At 43.6% G+C, this 20721-nt stretch overlaps 1 protein-coding gene across 1 annotated transcript in view; it reads left to right on the plus strand.

Annotated features, from left to right (window-relative positions):
* Nucleotides 1–17290: 17290 nt before the first annotated feature.
* TXNRD3 (thioredoxin reductase 3) overlaps nucleotides 17291–20721 on the plus strand; it is a 69928-nt gene continuing 66497 nt past the window's right edge. Inside the window, exon 1 of the mRNA XM_045989679.1 lies at nucleotides 17291–17713. Coding sequence (XP_045845635.1) covers nucleotides 17555–17713 — 159 coding nt within the window. The 5' untranslated portion in view covers nucleotides 17291–17554. The remainder of the gene's footprint in view (nucleotides 17714–20721) is intronic.

The following is a 20721-nucleotide window of genomic DNA, read 5'->3' on the forward strand; positions in this document are numbered from 1 at the left end:
GTTTTTGTTCATATTTTATTAATTTCTAATTTAGTGTTAATTCCATCATTCTGCTCTCTGGGAATTTTTAAATTCTTTTTAATACTTCCTTGAGTTGAAAGTTTAGTTCATTTATCATCAGTCTTCTTTTGTTTTGTAATGAATGCATGCATGTAAGCCATACTTTTTCCTTTGAATGCTGCTTGGGCAGAAAAACACAGATTCTGTGATAGGGTGCTTCTGTTATTGTTCAGACATAAATAGTTTGTGCATTACATATTTTTATTTTCCCTTTAATTCAAGAGCTATTAAGATGTCTTTGTCAACTCCCAATTTTCCTGCATTTCAATCAGAGACTATAGCCTAAATAATAGCAGATTTTGGGAATTTATTAAAATTTCCTTTATGGCCTTTGACACAGTTTTTCAGAATATTTCATTTGTGGTTCAAAGAATAATATAATCTCTTTTAATTGAGCAGAAGGGTGTGTGTGTGTGTGTGTGTGTGTGTGAGTGTGTGTGCATCTGCGTGTGATTAGCTCAAGCTCATTTGTCATTTTAGGCAAATCATCTCTTTACTTACTTATTTCTCTGAGAGTTTTGTCAAAATCGCCCAATAAGATATTAGGATTAGGTTTGTTCTACTTGTAATCCTATCAGGTTTCTGCTCTATGTGTTTTGAAGCTGTGCTTTAAGGGCAATGAAAAAATGATCACCAGTTACCCTGCATATTGTTCCCTTTTTTCAATCCAATGTAACTGTTTCTTTTATTAAAAATGTTTTGGCTTTATACCCAACTATTGTAGCAACATGGACGGGACTGGAAGTAATTATGCTGAGTGAAATAAGTCAAGCAGAGAGAGTCAAGTATCATATGGTCTCACTTATTTGTGGAGCATAACAAATGACATGGAGGACATGGGGAGATGGAGAGGAGAAGGGAGTTGAGGGAAATTGGAAGGTGAGATGAACCATGAGAGACTATGGACTCTGAAAAACAACCAGAGGGTTTTGAAGGGGCGGGGGTGGGAGGTTGGGGGAACCAGGTGGTGGGTAATAGGGAGGGCACGTATTGCATGGAGCACTGGGTGTGGTGCAAAAACAATGAATACTATTATGCTGAAAAAATAAATAAATAAAAATTTAGGGGAAAAAAACATGAAAAAGGAAAAAAAATGCTTTGGCTTTGACTTCCATTTCATCTAAATTTAATATTACCTTCTTTCTTTGTTTAATTAGCATTTTCATTTCTTCAGTTTCCTTTTTCCTGGATTGTTTCATTTAGATATGTTTCACATGAAGGATATATAGCTGGAGTTTGTATTTTTATCCAACAAGGGTCTTTTTTTTTCTTCCAATTAATAAGTTTAACCCAATCACATCTATTGTGATGACTGATCATAGAACTGTTAATTTTGTTTGTTGGTTTGTTTTATGTATATTATGCTTTTTAAATTTTCTTTCCCCTTTCTCTTACACCTTGTTATACCAACTGAATTTTCTTTGTTAAATTTTCCCACTTTTACAAAACACTAACTATAGGTAAGTTACTCCCACAAGAGGCCAAACAACAGTTCTACTTCACTTTACTACATTGACTGCCTCCCTAGAATTTTTGTTCCATGATTAATTTATTTTGCTTTTCATTAAAGTATAATAGACGTATACCAACATGCCTAAGGTAAAGCATATAGCTTGATTAATCTCTCCAAGGAAAACCCACCCATGCAAATCCTACCCTGAGGAAGACATAGAACATTCCTAGTATTCACAAAGACTTGGTGGTCTCCCAGTCTTTCCCCCCACCACAGGTAAGCCCATCACCACAAGCGAATGTGTCCTATTCCTCGACTTCATGCATGTGACATTGCAGCGTCTATTCCTGTGTTTAACTCCTTTTGCCCATCATTATGCCCTTGAGACTCCACGGAAGCGTATAGCAACGGTGCTTTTCTATGACCATCGCATAAGTTATCTCTCCTTCTGCTGATGAACTTTTGTCCCAGTCTGTGGGGGCTGCAAACAGTGCGTCTATGAGTACCTAGCACTTGCCTTTTTGGTACAGATAGCTCTACATTTCCTTTTGCGCTTTTAACCTTCAAAATAGAACTGGCAGCTATTTTACCAACAAAAATGGGCTTCTTCGGGAATAGCAGAGCATTTCAATCTGAACAAGCTATAGCAGTCCAGAAAACAAAGGAGAGGAAGACTCTTTTGTAGAGAAAAGGGTGGGTTTGGCAGGGTCTGTCATAAACCAAAAGTCTATGGGAATAAACTGGGAGTTCAAAGTAGTGGCTTTTCATTGGCTGAATCATGACAGTCTCTTGTTGGCTGATTTGTGACAGTCTCTCATTGGCTGGGCTGTTGCTGAGGAAGGAGGAAAAACTTTCTTCCATCTGCTAGGGTAGTAGTAGTATGGACTCCAAGGTCCCTCTCTTCCTGTTGGGTGGGTCTGCAACTGACAAGGAGCAGTAGAAGGTGAGAGCTCCCCTGCTGGCCTCCCAACTCCATTTTAAAAAAGGTTCCTTTTATTAATTTTCACAGGAAACATACATGCCTTGGAGGGAAAAGAATTACTGGGTCTTAGCATATGCATATATTTAACATTTGAGGATACTGTCAGTTTTCCAAGTAGTTCACCTGCATTGTTATTTAAGATTTCTTGCTGTAAACAATTGATAGTTACTCTTAAAAAGCAGCGTTTACTGTTTTATTTGTTCATTTATTTGAAGCAATGTTTATTTTACTCCATACCTTTTGCATGTCTTCATTTTTCTTCTTGCTAAAATTCATCTTCCAGTATCTGGGTTTTTTTAGAGAGGATCTGTGGGTTTTAAATGTTTGGCTTCTTGCATGCCTAAAAATCACTTCATTTTTCCCTCACAATGAATGATAGCTTTACGATAGTTAGGCTTGGTATACAGTTGTAGGTCCCAGGTCCCATTTTCACTGAGGACTTTGAAGATACTGCCCTACTCTCAAGTGGATCTCTTGAAGAGCCCTATCAATCTCAGTAATATTATTTCTTCAGTTTGGAGAACATTTCCTCTATTATTTCTTAGGAAATATCCTTCCTTCCATTTTCCTTATTCTCTAGATTTCCTCTTTGATGGCTTTTGCAATTTTTCTATTTATCTTCTATGTCCCTTAACTTTTGTTCCATGTTATTACTTTGTGCTCTTATTGCGTGTTCTGGGGTAATGCCTCAGGTCTTCTGGGTTACCAGATACTGACCTTCAGCTGTATTCAATTTATTTTCAGTCCACCTGTTGAGCGTTGTTTTTTTCTAATATAATAATCACATACAATATTAATATCTTTTTTTTTTACAAATTCAATATCTTTGTACATTTCTCTGGAGTCATTACTTATACTTATTCAAAATTCTTGTCCTGCTTTCTCTATTTAATCATATTCTTCAGACATATTTTTTTATTGATTGAATTTGGTGACTCCTTCATAGTGTTACTATTTGGAGGACATGGTGAAAAGGCTTTCTCATAACTCATGTTCGCATTCTCAGATCGTCTCACAGATTTACAAACAGATCCGAGCAGTTAGCAGCACGGGTGCTAAAACGGAGATCAGTCAGAGGTTTTCACTTTAGCTGTGTCTGGGGAGAATAATAGCAGACTTCAAGTCATACATACCTCTTCTCTTTCGCCAGCCTTTCTATTCTGCTTCCCAGGCACCCTTTCTCATTGCTCCAAAACAGTAACTCATTGACCTATTTTTAACAGGTTGATTCTGTGGACTCTAATAGAGAATTAGTTTGTTGGGTCCTTGGGAGTCAAAGCCAGGTTGAGATGTTTTCCCTGGAAAGAGAAAGAAGAGGAGAAGAGGAGGAGAAAGCCAGAAAGTGTGAAAATTCCTCCAAAGTGCCAAGGATTGAGCCAAGAAAATAAGATCAGTGGACTGAACCAATATGCAGAAGTGGCAGAAAAGGACAGCCAAGCCTAGGTGAAGAATCAGCTTTGACACAGGTGAGTGTGGCAGGCAGGAAAGGAAGTCTGCCCCAGATGTTCCTATGGATGGTATTGAGTGTTCATGGCTGTCCTTGCTGGGCCAATGGGGGACTGAGTGTGGATGGGTTGGGTTGGCCCAAAGGTTCTTGGTGGGATGGACAAAAATATCTAGCTCCAGCCTCACTCCTGCAGGATGGGTCCCAGAATCACACTTATTGGACTCCTGAGTCTTCCTCTTTCTGCTTTTCCTAAGAACCCGGTTTTGTGTCTTTTGTTTCCCAGTGACTGAGATAAATACAGGATAATCCCAAATTCACAGACGTTGTAAATGGAGAAAAGTCAAGATCTTCCTCCAAGCCCAGCTTTGATATTTTTGCAACTTAGAATTTCAGTCTCGTGTGTGTTATAAACATCTTCTCTGCCAGACCTAAGAAATGCACCCACACTCCCTGGCGGGGTAAGTTTTCTTCCCTGAGTCTATAGATATCCTTCATCACAACTTGACAAAAGAGAGGTGCTTTGAGGCCTGTTTTATAGGTTTTCTATTCTACAGTTTTGCTGCCCATTACTATCACCTGTCAGATTCATAAAGCAGTAAAATGTATGTATTCCTGACGGTTGATTTTATTTAGACACTAATCCTTATAGCCATTAAAAAGGAAGAAAGGCAAAGGCAGGGAGGAGCACACTCAGACCTCCTCTCAGAAAAGTCTCACACATGACAGTTTTAGGACAAGAAGCATAAACAGTACTGTGAGATAAATAAACAGGGAAATAAAACCACCAGGATTCCAGTAATCATCAGTTACTGGTTTCCCAAATTAGACAGAACTTGCAGAAACCAGTCACATCTCCAATAACTATTACTCTGCCTCTTTGAACCAGCAGACGACACCTCTACAATTGAGGAATAAACAATTCTTGTAGGTGAAATGATTCCTGCAAATGAAAAGGGAGAGTGCTGTCCCCACTTTTATGAGGCCATTACCCAGCCCCTGGAAGGAGAAGGGAAAGAGCAGAGGCTCAGAGATGGAGTAGTAATTCCCTTCCCTGCCCCCCACCCCAGGGACACAGCCCACTCTGTCCCCTCCGGGTCACATCCCCAAGACAGCCATTCCGGTGAAATGGGGTGGCTGCCTTTAGATATTTCACAGCTGGAAAGCAGCTCAGACAGCAGCAGAAAGGACGTGGCCTCAAAGATATTGCCAGCCCCTTTCACTTTTTTCCTCTGAACACTTTCTACAATCAAGAAGCATCTCTCCAGTTCCTGTGTATTGAAAGGACACATACCTATTCTGTGAGCGACAGGTCCTGAAACAAGGAGGGGCTGGGACAAAAGGGATGATGTGCAAACAGCACCGCAGGGTCCCCCATCCCACATGCTACCCAGGCTTGAACTTGTTGCTATGTTTTCCTTCATTCATATCACTCAAGAGTGCCAGCCACGCATGACCATGCGCTCAGTGCCGATGACACAATGGTGAAAACAGCCCGCTCCCCATCCTCGTGGAGCTTCTGGTCCTGGTGGGAGAAGTGCCAGACATTAATCCAAAAATCACACAAATATAACATTGCAAATGACAATGAGTGCAAGGGCCTGAGAATGTGAGCTAGTAGGGGAGTGCCGTCTCAGCTGTCGACAAAGGGGAAGAAGGACCCTGGGCCCCCAGAGGGGACCATGCTTCTCTGCCCAGGCTCCTGGGGAGAAGGCCCATCCCATGCTGGTCACCTGTCCCTTGCTGTCCCTGGCAGGCATCCTTCTCCTCCCTTTCTTGCCCCTCTTTCAGGTTACACATCTCCCTCCAGTGTCTCTCCCTTCTCCACAGCACTCTCCCTACATCCATCTGCATCGTGGCCACTTACTAAGATGTGCGCTCCAGGGAGTCACAACTTCTCTGGGCCTCAGCGTCCTTGTCTGTAAAATGGGAATAATCAAAGCAGCTTGAAGAATCAGAGGGTTGTTGTGTGTGTGTGTGTGTGGGGGGGTGTTCAGTGAGTCAACACATGCAAAGCTGTCCGTGCACTGTGTTTATCATTCCCTCCTCACAACCACACCTTTGGAGTTTTTGCTCTTGTCAACTGTCAACGTGCATGGCTGCCCAGGGTGAGGGGTCCCAGCAGTTGACCCAAGATTTTCCTTAAGAGTAGAGTGTGTGTCTCAGTGTGCCCATACCAGGCTTCTCTGCCGTAACCCTTACAGTTCGTACTGTATACTCATATCCATTCCCCTTAGAGAGTCCGCCAGGCTCCCCATATTGTTTGAGGGAACACAAGACCAGGAGGGGTGGGGTCATTGAATGAGGGTAAGGGAAAATTGCTCTGCGCAGGGTCGTGGTGGCGGCCGCTCTCCCCGCGCGCAGGTGCACGGGGCGGCGGGCAGCCAGGGACGCACCTGCGCGGCAGCAGCTGGCGGGGTGACGGGGCAGCCCGCGCCGATCGCTTCCCGAAAGACCCACTGCCACCTGGTGGCCGGATTGAGAAACGCGCGCCGGGACTCGCCGCAGTGGGCGTCCCCAAGGCAGCAGAATGGGCGGACCAGAGGGAGCGCATCCCTGCGGGGCTACACCGCGAAAAGTGGGGACGGGCTCCTGAGCAGGCTTCGGAACGCACTGAATTCACCCAAAAGTCCTCTAGCGATTCCAAGCCCTGGGTCCAGCTCTAAGGGAGGCAGAGTAACGACTGGGGCTTTTGGCAGAGGAATAACCCCGCCTCTTTGCTCTAGGGCATCCCAGGGAACCCCGGAGACAGAGGCGGGCAGAGGGCCCCTGCGTGAAGCTGACTGTACGGAGTACTGGAACTGAATGAAGGCAAAGACCTCAGCAGTCTGTCCGATGTTCTGCTTTAATCCCCTGTTTGCTCCCATTGACAGATATTCCGCAACTCAGACTTGAAACCTACCTGTCGGAATGGTCCAGTAAATCCCAAGTGCCGTGCAGTGTTAGCGTTTTCCCTCCTGGACTCTAGATTGACAGCTCTTTGCGCAGTCGCAGGAGGGGCCACAGCCTGTGCAGGGACCTGAGTCTGGCATGGCGTGGACAGTCACCCACCAGCTAGACTCTGCCTATCTTTTCTAGAGAATTACCCTCTATGGCCATTGGCACCCTGTACTTAGTAGTGGAGGGGAGATGAGAGGGGTGCAGGGAAGCTACACCAGTCTCTATGAGAGGGTCTGTTTCCAATAAAAGAACAGGTCAGAGTTCCAAATGCCTTTTTCCAGCAGGCTGGTGGGCCTCGTGCAAATTTGTCACCATCTCTTCCCTAGCTCTGTATATTCAGGACTCTGGTGGGGTAGACATTTCCAAGCCAAAGAAAGCGAGGGTCCATTTATACATTTCTCAGGAAAAAAAAAAAAAAAAAGCAAAGCAGTGCCAACTTGCCTTACATTTATATAACTTAAGGAAACTCAAAAGATAATAAGGCAAATCTGTTCCCAGGTGACTTAAGGGCTCTATTCATAGACAGGGGAGCAGCTGCATAATTTTAAGTTTCCGCTTGAGCAGGCACTTCCATTACCCCGAGAACCTCCATGGCTGGCTTCTGGAAAGATCAACTCCAGAAGGGAAGGGGGGCTAGGCTGGCTCTTTCTTCCCTTGAGAGCCGCAGTCTGACCCTCTGCTGTCTCCTTGCGTTGAAGGGGAGGGCAAGTCTCCCCTTTCAACCCTCTGCTCCAGGGGTGAATTGAATTCCACTCTGGTGGTGTCCCTTAGCTCAGGAGAGACACACTGGGTCCGTCCAAAGGCTTTCTTACATGTGGAATCTAGAGAAATAAACAACACTCTCTGAACTACCCAGAATGCCTAGAATTCTGATCTGGGAAATGGTCCATTCATGACCAGGACACAGAGGAAAAGAAAAGAGGTTCCATTTAGAAAAAGAGGTACATCTATGTTACCTTTTAAAAACCCTGATTTTGGTGATCCTGAGTGGTTTAGTAGGTTGAGCGTCTGCCTTCAGCTCAGGTCATGATCCTGGGGTCCTGGGATCGAGTCCCACATTGGGCTCCAGTCCCACATTGGGCTCCCTAGTCTGTGGGGAGCCTACTTCTTCCTCTCCCTCTGCCTGCCACTGCCCCTGCTTGTGTGTGTGCTCTCTCTGTCAAATAAATAAATAGAATCTTTAAAAATAAAAATCCCGATTTTCTTTCCCCCAGTAACTTGATTACAGAAGTAGCCCTTTTCTACCCCTCCCTGTATCTATCCACTTCCTTGGCAGTGTGTCTGTGTAGGAACTCCCATCAAGACAAGCAATGTATTTTCTGCCCCTTGAATCTGAGTTGGCCCTTTGACTCCCTTTGGTCAACAGAATGTAGGAGAAGTGAAGGTGTTCTGATTCTGAGCCTAGGTCTCAAGAGGCCTTGCATGCTGCCTTTATCTCTTGGATCTCAGAGCTCATTAGCATCTAATCTATCTTCAAATACACACACACACACACACACACACACACACACACACACACTCCTGAGCTACATTCTTCATGGGCCAACTTAGGTCATTTGATCATGCCTGAACCAGTCTGTTCAGCTAGGATCATGGCAGAGAGTGGTTGGCTTAGACTTGGCTTAAGTGTGAAATTCTGAAATAAACTATAGCAAGGGGGAAGGAAGGTATTCTTCAGTTATCCGAGACTATCATGGCCCATCTGTGGTACAGCACCAATGATATCCCAATCACTTGGAAATGACAGCATATAGAAGAGGTGGGACAAGTCCTTGGGAGCCAACCACATGTCCAAAACGTATATGAGCAAATGGATTGAATAATTAACAGATTCACCTTTATAGTGGGAGATTTTTAATATATGTCTGTTATAATTTAATATATTAAAAAACAAGAAAAAAGCTAAAAAGAGTAAAGATGCTATGATGTGAATTACACAATCACAAGCTTCTACTTTGTCTACAACATGTGGAAAATGCACACTTTTCAAGCAGTCAAACAGCATTGGCAAAAATTGCCATCTAACTATGAAGAGAATCTAAATAAATTACAAAAGTAGAAATCAGAGAAGCCATATTTTTGGACCATAATATAATACAATTGAGAATTTGCTACAAAGGGCTGATGTAGCCATGACAAAAATCTATCCATTTGGAAATGTTAAAATGCACCTCCTGAAAAATGCAAGAAGGAGAAAATGACAACAAAAATTAAAGACCGCTTAGAAACAAATTACAATGAGAAGGAGCAGAATGAAACCTATGGAATGTTGCCAAGGCAGCATGTAGAGGAAAATTCATAGTTTTAAAATGCATTCATCAGGTTCAAAAGAAGAAAAAAGAACCACTGCTAGAGATGAAAGAGAGGCAGTTCTACTCTCTGCTTCCCCTGAAAATCCACCAAAAGAACAAAATATAGCTCAGTGTTAATTCTGTACAGAGTGCTGCAGAGGTATATGAACAAGGATGCAAGTCCCAGTTCTTCCCTTTATGTCCGTGGCTTTGGGAACATTATATTTTCTTCCACACCCTTGGTTTTCTCACCTGTGAGATGGAGTCAATAATGTCTCCTTTAAGAGGGCTGTTGGGGGGAATCAAAGATGACATTTTAATCACGTGCATACTGTGGATTTGTCCTATGCCGCATGTTATCCTCAGCATTTTACAAATACTGACTTGTTTAAAATCCACACCAATACTTTAAGGCAGGAAGTGTTGTTAGTCTCCTTCTATGAGTGTTGCCTCAATGAACTGACTAGTAGGTACGGGAACTAGGATTCAGGCCATGCTCTCTTTTTTTTCGACTTTAAGTAAAGCACAAATTTCCTTGAAAACAGTGTCATGGTTCTGAAAGCTCCATCCAATGAAGCTTTGATGGGTCAACCAGATGTAAGGGCATGAACAGGATACAGAGTAATATAAGAAGTACCAGGGAATTGAGAGAGCAGGAAGAGAAATGAATTATGCTTTCCCTCAACAGTCCGGCCTCTGGCCAAGGAGACCACCATAGTGTGAGGTTGGGAGAAGGAGCAAAGATAACTGGGTCATGGCACACAAAGTGTCATAATATGGATGCCTGGCTGTGAAGCACTTGAATTTTGGAAACTAAGGGTAGATGCATCCTCGGGGCCAAGGAGCTAACAGATTGGGCACAAGCCCTTGGGGACAATATTGAGGACAATAAACTTAAATGGGAGCTGTGAACAGCCCTTTCTCTGCTTCTTACTATATATAGTATTTTTCAGCAGAAAAACAATTCCAAAGAAAGAGGATTTATACTTAGAAAGGCACCTGCAAGGTTCTCTGAGTAAATGGATGACATTAGGCTTGGACTGCCCTTGGCCTACCTGGGAAAATGATCTCAGGCCTCTCCTCTCTCAGTACTGTCTCCTTGGGAATTATAGAGGTAAGATAAATATGTTGCATCGTGTCTGCTTTCTTTGCTGTTTCTCCATAATTTATGGGTCCACACCTGGCCTGGGAGACCTGTGAGTTGGCATCAAGCCTTGCACTTATATGGCCAGAATAACATCTTTAAAAATGGTGAAAAACAGAGGAGGCAACTTTCATGTTCATGTTGCCCGTGCGTGTTTTGTCTCACCCACAGCAGCTGAACATGTTCTGTGTGGTGACATAAGCTGTGAACCTGGGTAGCTGTTGGGACCCCCAATAAAATGCAGAGTTGGTGCATGCGGCATAATGTGTCCTGTATCCATCTGGAAAGCTCTCTAAACACAGTATGAGACTAACCTTATTGGGACATGTGAACCCATGACAACCACTGGGGCCATCATCTACGCATAAATGTTGCCAAAACGAGAGATGAGGAAGGAGCATGTAAGCATATTGTGGATGAAAATCACACACCACGGATCTTCAAAAGCACAGAACTACCCAAAAAGACACCAGCAGAATTCACATGAGTCGTTGTTGGTCATTTCAAAGTAATCAGAGGAAGCATACTCTTTTTTAAAAACAAGGGCAGGAAGCTTAATAAAAAAGGTACAAAATTTAAAAGAAGAGAGAAGCCCACAGAAGGTGATAAGATCATGAAAAGAAAACTGGCAGTCCCCAGAAAACAAATGAAAAATAAAAATGAAGGTAATATAGAACACAAAAACCACATTAAAAGCAAGAGATATATTCTATATACAAGTAGTGGTATATAAAATAACACATATAGAATAAGAGACTGAAAACACAGTTTGGGACATGGTAAATAAGGTACCAGAAAACAAACTCACAGAAATTAATGGAGAACAAGGAAATTGTTACCATAATTACAGAGATAAATGTAAAGCAAAGGAAACTCAACATATTATAATAATTCTCGGAATAAAGAAAGTCAACAAATAAAATGGAAACAGTATCTAAAGATGTAATAGAAGAAAATACCTGGATTTGCAGCTCCAAAGATTACACCAAGACATAACTGGGTGATGTTTCCTCCTTCTCTTCCTCCTCCTCCTCCCCCTTCTCCCTTTCCTTTTCCTCCTCCTCTTTCCTTTTTCCTCTTCTTCTTCCTCTTCCCCTTCTTCTCCTTCTCCTTCTTCTTCTCCCCCTTCTCCTTCTCCTTCTTCAGATAGGCTTCTATACAGACTCCAGTAGCCAAACTGCAGAAGGAGCCAAGATGTCCTTCAAAAGATGAATGAATAAAGAAGATGTTGTGTATATATATACAATAGAATATTACTCAGCCACCAGAAAGGATGAATACTCACCTTTAGCATTGACATTGACGGAGCTGGAGGGGATTATGCTAAGTCAAATAACTCAAGCAGAGAAAGACCATTATCATATGTTTTCATTCATATGTGGAACACAAGGAATAGCATGGAAGACCATAGGGGAAGGGAGGGAAAACTGAAGGGGGCGGGAATCAGAGAGAGAAAAACCATGAAAGACCATGGACTCCAGGAAACAAACTACGGGGTTCAGAGGAGGAAAGGGAGTAGCAGGGTGATGGGTATTAAGGAGGGCATGTGTTGTGATGAGCATTGGGTGTTATATGCAACTAATGAATCATTGAACACTACATCAAAAACTAATGTACTATATGGTGGCTAACTGAACATAATAAATTAAAAAAGAAAAACACTACAATGAAGTTTCATCTTTTAAAAAAAGATAGGTTTCTCTACAGAGAAAACAGGTAGTCTTCAAGATATGCACACAAATTCACCAATATAATTCTCTTCTTCAAGAGGTGGTGCTAGATTCCTTTCCCCTTGAATCTGGGTTGGATTTAGTGACCCCTTTCTAGATAACAGAATATGGCAGACACGATGGGATGTCACTTTTGAGGTTAGGTTATAAAAAGATGTGGATTCCAGCTCCGGTGCATGTGCTCTCTTTTTCTCTATCTCTTCAATCACTCATTCTTCACCTGCCATTAGATACTCAAGAAGCCTATAGAGAGGCCCTTGTGGTGAAGGACTGAGTCCTGTCAACAACCATGTGCCTACGGAAGCAGATCCTTCAGCCGCAGCCAATAGCTGAATTGCAACCTCACAGACACCCTGAGCCAGAACCATCCAACTAAACGATTCCCAGATTTCTGACTTATAGAAACTGTGAAGTAATAAGTATATGTTGTTTTCAGTTGCTCAATTTTGGGGTTAATTTGTTCTGCAGAAATAGGAATTAATACCTTGTACAAGAAAGAAACTACAGCTCTCAGAATTTTCTACATCCATACTCCATTCCAGAAGATAGGAAATAAAAATCTACAAAGTTTAGAGGGGAAGATAGTATGATCCAAGATTTTGGAGGTAGCTGAATTGTTCAGGGATGTAGGAAACAAACAGATATTCTCAAGCATGTAAAAATTCAGAAAAGACAATAACCATGATCATTTTTGGGAAAAAAAGGAATTACTTGGGATAATTCAAACCTAACAATGAAGAAGTGATCAAAATTCTAAAATTCAAGAATACAGAAGATGAAGCAAGAAGATCAGTACTTGGAATCAAATCCATTAAATTAAAAAGATTGAGTTGTGCGAGGTAGAACTACTGCACAGAATATAAATGTCATAAAGCCTGGCAACATGAAAATAATATCATTCATAAAACTTCCAAGCAAGGAGGCAGAGAGGTAGCAGAGAGCATAAGTGCTCTCATTTCTTCATTTTTCTTACCAGCAAGTAAAAACATACAGTTGAAAGTAGGAACTTGTTAAAAATTAATGACCTCCATCTCATCCTTCATGATCACTCTTCTTTAAAGAGATCTTTGAGAAACTAATACCATCTCTGGAAAAAAAAAATCTTGAAAAATCTGAAAAAATAATTCCTACAGTCTCCCTTTAGCTTTTTTTCTTCAATTCTTGTTTGTATTTTACTTTAAAATTAGCATTACCATACATTTGAAAATTATGTCTCTCTCTATACTTCTATCTGTTTAAGTATTTAGGGAGGCATTTGGAATGATGGTCATGGTAAATCACAAATAATTTTTTTTTTACTATACTTTGGTATGATTATTATCCTGTATTTTTATTTTATCCTTTCTACATTTATGTGTTGCTTGAGTTTTTTGCGGGAAAAAAGTGTGTATTTTTTAGCTAAGTTAATTTTTTTTAAAAAGAAACAAGGGAGAAGTAAATGAATTAAATGTACAAGTTAAGGAATAGGAAAAAATGAAAAAAATGAACTCCTATAAAACAAAGATAAAAATAGAAATTAATAAATTAAGACATAAGTGAATTTAATTTATGAAATTTAGAACTTTCTTTGAAAAAGATAGGTAAAATAAACAACACTATGACAAAATTGCATAAAAGGTAAAGAGAGAAGGCACAAATAATTTACCTTAAATAGGAAGAAGAAAGAGAAATCCCTCTCGGTGTTTTCTTTCTTCCTCATTGTCTTTTGTTAACCTTAAAAATACAACTGCCAGTATGTTACCAGCAAAAATGGTCTTATTTGGGAGTCGCAGAGAATTGCAATTTGGGATAAGAAAGCTGTAGACAAAACCATTGGCAAGTCCTTAGAAAAAAAGGAAAGGGCTGAAGCTAGTGGCTTTTCAGTGGTTGAGCTGTGAGAGCCTCTTATTGGCTGGGCTGTTGCTGGGACAGGAGAAAAACCTTCTGCTGGGGTAGAGAAGTGGTGGCTAAAGTAGTTTGAACATGCATATTACCTCTCTTCCTGTTGAGTCTGCAATGGACTATCCGTGGTAGGGCATGAGAGCTCCCCCTGCTGGCTTCCTTGCTCTATTCTAGTGAGGCTTCCCTTTATTAATTTTCACACTCCACGCTTGATAATCTTTGCTCACGCTGACAGGGCAGCCAGCTGTTTCCTGCCTGAAGTCATTGTCTTTGTTTCCTTTTCTTCTCAGAGAGTCTTTGAACAGTAAGGCAGTAAGGTCTTAGCCATCTGGTCCCTGCTTACATCAGCATTAATTTTCACCTCAGCTCTGCCCTTTTGTGGATCTTCCAGAATTTCCCCAAATTGCCTGGGCTGTGCCCTGTTTCTGTGGATCAATCAGGCTGTCTCCCCTGTCTGGATCCTTTTACAACCCATTGCATGGGAAAACTACTCTTCAGTTCTCCAAATTCAGCTTATGTATATTCCTCTCTTTACAACGACTTCCCCATTTGTGTCCCTTCTTTTTGACATCTCTCCCTGAAAAGTTCTAATATGAAGACAGACACTGCCATCCATTTCCTTATTCCCTAACACAGAACACAACCTTATATGTTCAATAGAGTCTTGTGGAGTAAAGGCATGAAATAGCTACACAGCTCCTGGGCAGGAGGAGTGGCAATTTCTGAAAGGCATGGTCTATGCCCTACCTCACTAATTTGGGGTTCTCTGGATGACTAGGGTAGGAAGGAAAAAGATTTGAGGCCCATCCTGTTACATGGGGACAAGTGGGGATGCAAATTACGGTAATATATGCACTGGCAATTTGTGACATGCTTGATTCACTCATTCATTCATGTGTGCCTACTACAAGCAAAGCACAGAGATGGACTCTGGGAACAGAGCCATGAACTAGAGTGCTGAGGTCCTTCCCTCACATTTTGGTGGTGCTGACAGGCGAGGGGACACAGGCAAAAAATGAGTATGGTTTACTGGTTGTAACTATAAAAGATAATCACAAATAGCAATAAATGTGTCACGAAAGAACCAGAATGTGTATGGTGTGATGGAGACAGAGGGCTACTGCACTTTCAATGGACAGCAAAAGTTCTGTGTGAAGGCACCATTTAAGCCAAGAATCTGTTGACAAGAAGGAGCTAGCCTGGCTGAGAGGAGAGAACATTCTAGGCTAAGGTAGCAGAAAATGCAAAGACCCTAAGGCAGGAATGCATTTGACATATGCAAGGTATAGGGAGAAAGCCAGTGTGACTGAAGCACTGTGAAACTGAGTCAGAGCCTGGAGATGACATCTGACCAGGTCAGCCTGCTGGGTTTGGGGAATTGAGCCTTTCTCTTTATTGGGGTTTCATTCATTCATTGCAGTGCAAGGGGCTATAGGCCATGGTGACCAAGTCAGCCCTGAGATCCCCCACCTCCCCAAATGATAAATACAGGATTCCTGTTCTGGAATAGAGGTGCCTCCAGAATTCTGTGTAGTAGGGACTGTGCGGCACCAAACTAGGAAACTTGCCTTAAAACTATGTTGTAGGGCGCCTGGATGGCTCAATTAATTGACTGAGCATCCAACTCTTGATTTCGACTGAGGTCTTGATCTCAGGGTTGTGAGGTGGAGACTTTGAGGGGCTCTGTGCTCTGTGCAGTCTGCCTGAGATTCTTTCTCTCCCTCTCCCTCTGCCTACCCCCCAGCTCATGCTCTCTCTTTCTCTAAATAAATAAATATCTTTAAAAAAAAACTGTGTTGAGATAGGAAATGTGGTATTTTTATTTAGTTGTGGGTCATAAACTTAAAAAATCTTGGCCAACAGACGCATGAAAAGATGCTCATCATCACTTATCATCAGAGAAATATAGATCAAAACCACAATGAGCTATCACCTCACACCTGTCCGAATGGCTAAAATCAACAACAGAGGAAACAACAGGTGTTGGTGAGGACGTGGAGAAAAAGCAACCTTTGTGAACTGTGGGTTGAATGGGGAACCGGTATGGAGGTGCCTCAAAAAGTTAAAAATAGAACTATCTGGGGCACCTGGGTGGCTCAGTGGGTTAAGCCGCTGCCTTCGGCTCAGGTCATGATCTCAGGGTCCTGGGATCGAGTCCCGCATGGGGCTCTCTGCTCAGCAGGGAGCCTGCTTCCCTCTCTCTCTCTCTCTCTCTGCCTGCCTCTCTGCCTACTTCTGATCTCTCTGTCAAATAAATAAAAATAAAATCTTTAAAAAAAAAAGAACTATCTTATCATTCAGCAATCACACTACTGGGTATTTGCCCAAAGAATATGAAAACACTAATTTAAAGGGATACATGCACCCCTATGTTTATAGCTACATTATTTACAATAGCCAAGATGTAGAAGCTGCCCAAGTGTCCATCAATTGATGAAAGGATAAGGAAGATGTGAGATATATATACCACATCTAGTGGAATATATATATACACACGTATACAATGGAATATTATTCAGCCATAAAAAGCATGAAATCTTGCCAGTTGCAGCAGCATGGATGGAACTAGAGGATATGCTAAGAGAAATAAACCAGAGAAAGACAAATGTCATATGATGTCACTCGTATGCGGAATTTAAGAAACAAATGAACAAGGGAAAAAAGAGACAAACGAAGAAACAGACTCCTAACTACAGAGAACAAACTGAGGGCTCCTGGGGAGGGGGCGGGAGGGAGAATGGGTTAAACAGGTGATGAGTACCTGCGGATATATGGAAGTGTTGAATATTGTACACCTGGAACTAATCTAACACTGTATGCTGACTAACTGGAATTAAAATGGAATTTTAAATTAAAAAAAATAACCATCTTTCCTAAAGATGACCTTTATTTACTCACTCTTTTCATAAGATTGAGACCTCTCTCCTCATTGAGGTATGTCTGCTTTTAAGATGGTTTCAGGGGGCTAGTGGAGGTTACGAGGCATGGAAAGTACTTCACAGGGGGCAACCAGGGCCACGTTACGGAGACTGGGCAATCGGAGGATGTGCACCCTAAGCGGATCATGAGGTTGCAGGCCCACTTCCAACTCTTCCTGAAGCACAACCTCTGCTGGCCAGGAAAGGCCCAATTTGCATGCGGGGGGCGGGGCGGCGCCGGGGGCGGGGCGGCGCCGGGGGCGGGGCGGCGCCGGGGGCGGGGCGGCGCCGGGGGCGGGGCGGCGCCGGGGGCGGGGCGGCGCCGGGGGCGGGGCGGCGCCGGGGGCGGGGCGGCGCCGGGGGCGGGGCGGCGCCGGGGGCGGGGCGGCGCCGGGGGCGGGGCGGCGCCGGGGGCGGGGCGGCGCCGGGGGCGGGGCGGCGCCGGGGGCGGGGCGGCGCGAGCCGCGGGACTGCTGGCTTAGGGGCAGGTGCCGGGTCTGGGTGGTGTTCGCCGTTCCCCCTTCCCGGGCCCACTCCCCGGCGCCACCGCCCGCCTTTCGGTCCTTGAACTGGCCCGGCAAGGCCGGGAGCGACACCGCCGCCCTGGCGCAGCCACCGCCACCACCGCCGCCGCGGGCGCCGAAGTCGCCGGGGTCGGTGAAGGTGGGCGCGGTCCCCAACCGCCGCCTGGGCAGCGTCCGCGGCGTGCCCATGTCTTCGCCGCCAGGACGCCGGGCCCGCCTGTCGCCCCCTGGGACCGGCCGCTCGTCCTCCGAGGCCCGCGAGGAGCTGCGACGCCGCCTCATGGGCCTCATCGAAGGCAACCGAGTGATGATCTTCAGCAAGAGTTACTGCCCGCACAGCGCGCGGGTAGGCGGGGCGAGGGCGGGGCGGGGGCCGGGCCTGCCGGGCAGGGGTCGCGGCGCAGGGGCTGTGGGGGCTTGGGGGAAGAGGGGGTCTTCCGGAGTTCTGGGGACTTATCTCTCCCGCGACCCTGGAGCCCAAGTGCCGCCAGTTCAGCCCTCGGACGCGAACCCGGAGGCCGCTTGAGAGCTCGGCGGCCCGCACTCGGGACTCGGGACAAGGGACAAGGGACTCGGGACCGGGCGCGGGGGTGGTGGTGACACGGAACGAGGACCGGGCCCCGTGGCGTGCCCTCTTAGGCACCCTTGGTGGGGAGGCCACGTTGCCCACCTGCTAGGCGCAGCATACTTATTCTGGGGCCTCAGCCTGGGGCGTTAACCTCCGGTCCTGTCCTTTCTGGCTGTTAGCCAGAAGTTGGCTTCTTTATCAAGAGTTTATTTGGAGAGATAAAAGGGATTTCCAAGAGTTTTTGCATGGTGAAAGAGTGGTGTGAGTAGAGGCAGCCGCTTGGGAGTAGACAAAAGCTGGATTCAGATCCCACTTCCTAACCACGTGACCTTGACCAGGTTACAGAACCCCACGTAGCCCTGGTTTCTACATCTTTTAAAATGAATGTAATGAAGGGTGAGAGCATGGTACCAGGTGATGGGTAATTTCAGCTGTCTTGCACACTACTTAACTTTGGGGGGACTAGCTGGGAATACAGCATTATTTTGGTGGGCACATTTGTTCTTAGTGGAAAAAATAACCCACTTAGAAACGAACCTTTGGAAGAGAGACCCATCTGTATGATAGGGACTTTAAATATTTTGAACTATACATTATCAAAAACTTGAAATAACAATAAATGGAATATGCAAAACCCATAAACTGTTAGGTTAAGTGTGTCAGATTATAGGCTATGTTTTTCAGATTTATTTTCAAGTTTACATTGCCTTGTATATTGTTTCAGAAAACATGTATATCATGCATATACATCTTAAAAAATAATAAACACTAATATTTTGGAAACCTTGGATATCTCTGCCTGATTACTGCTAACCTTAAAAAGCGAAACTGCTAGTTATCTCACCAGCAAAAATGGGTTTATTCAGGAATAGCAGAGAATTACAATCCAGGACAAGCTACTATGAAACCATAGGCAAGTCCACTGAATAGAGGGGAGGGATGCTCTTTTATAGAGGAAGAGGGGTTAGGTGGTGTTGGGAGGGCTTTATAAACAAAAAGTCCATTGGAGTAAACTGGGAGTTCCAAGCATAACACTTTTCACTGGCTCTGTTGTGACAGCCTCTCATTGGCTGGCCTTTTCCCTGGGCAGAAGAAAGCTATTCTTTCTGCTGGGGTAGTAAAGTTGTATCTGGGCAGGGTACTTCTCTTCCTTGTTGTGTTTGCACAACAAGCATGGAAAGTACTTCACTGGGGTGAGACTGGTACAGCAGGAGAGCTATCCCTGCCAAATCTCTCAGCTACATTTAGTGAGGTTTCCCTTTATTAATATTCATGTTACGTACTCCTCCCTCCCCCCCAGGGTTAACCACTACCCCAAATTCCTTGCCTTTCTTTACAGTTTTGCCAAATACATGTATATCCTCAAATGAGATTTTGTTCCTTATGGCTTGTTTTGGTACTTGATCGATAGGTATTTTTCCTCAACAGTTGTGTTTTCAAGATTCATGCATGTTAGTATCTGTAGCTGTGGTTTGTTAATTTTCATATCTGTAATCCCTGGGATGAATCATAGCATGGTTTATTGATTGTGCTGTGTCTATTGTTTTGTTCTTGCGTGCCTTTTCTTGCACATATCTTCTAGTGCATGTGTGTAACACTTATCTTAGAGTAGATGTCTTGAAGCTGAAATGATTTCTACCTTACCTCAGTGATGCCAAGATGTTTTTCCAAGTGATTATACCAACTGGCTCCCCCATTGGCAGTGTATAACAGGTCCCCTTGCCCTACTTGCTTGCCAATAATTGATAAATTTAATTATTGCTATTCTGGCAGTTATGAAATGGTGGTTTAATTTTGCATTTCCGTGAGGAAGCCAAACATCTTTCTCTCTGTTTATGGGTCATTTGGGTTTCCTCTTCTATGAAGCGTACACAGCTTTTGCTTATTTCTCTATTATGTTTTTATTTTTGTACTGTTTGTAGGTGTTCTTTGTATATTTTGGATACTAATCCTTTGGATATATATGTTGGAAATGTGCCAGATTTGACTTTTCTTTTCACTCTGATTATGGGATCTTTTAGCTAACTGAAATTTGCCAAGTTTAATGTAGTTGTGGTTGAATCTGTCACTTTTTTTTTTCCTTTGACGGTTCGTACTTATGTCACATTTAAGAAACCTGTTTCTACTCTGATGTCATAAAGATGCTTTCCTGTTTTAGGTCCTCGAAGTTTTAGAGTGTGCTTTTCACACTCACCTTCTTTATTCCACCTGTACTTGATGCTGAGCAGGGATCTAGTTTGCTTTTTTCTTTATAACTTATCAATTATCCCTGCTTCATTTATTAGAGAATCCATCCTTTCTGTGCTGCTTTGACTGCTCACCCATCATTCATCTGGTTCTTATGTATACGTTGGTCTGTTTCTAAGCACTGCATACTTTTGTTTTATTTTTTTAAAGATTTTATTTATTTATATGACAGAGAAAGAGAGAGAGAGATCACAAGTAGGCAGAGAAGCAGGCAGAGAGGGGGGAAGCAGACTCCCCACTGAGCAGAGAGCTTAATGTGGGGCTTGATCCCAGGACCCTGAGACCATGACCTGAGCTGAAGGCCGAGACTTAACCCACTGAGCCACCCAGGCACCCCTGTTTAGTTTTATTTTTAAGTTGTCCTTTGGAGCGTATAAAAGGGCCAAGAGATCAGAACTGTGCCTCTCTATTGCTATATCACTGGGGACTAGAACAGTGTCAGGCATTTAATGTGTATTGAATTAATAAATGGTCTTAGGTCAAACCGTTGCTGATGCAGAAAATCTTAGGACAATTGATTCTCCACCCTGTGATTGTCA

The sequence above is a fragment of the Meles meles genome, chromosome 20 (assembly GCF_922984935.1).
Source record: "Meles meles chromosome 20, mMelMel3.1 paternal haplotype, whole genome shotgun sequence".
NCBI classification, from domain to species: Eukaryota; Metazoa; Chordata; class Mammalia; order Carnivora; family Mustelidae; genus Meles; species Meles meles.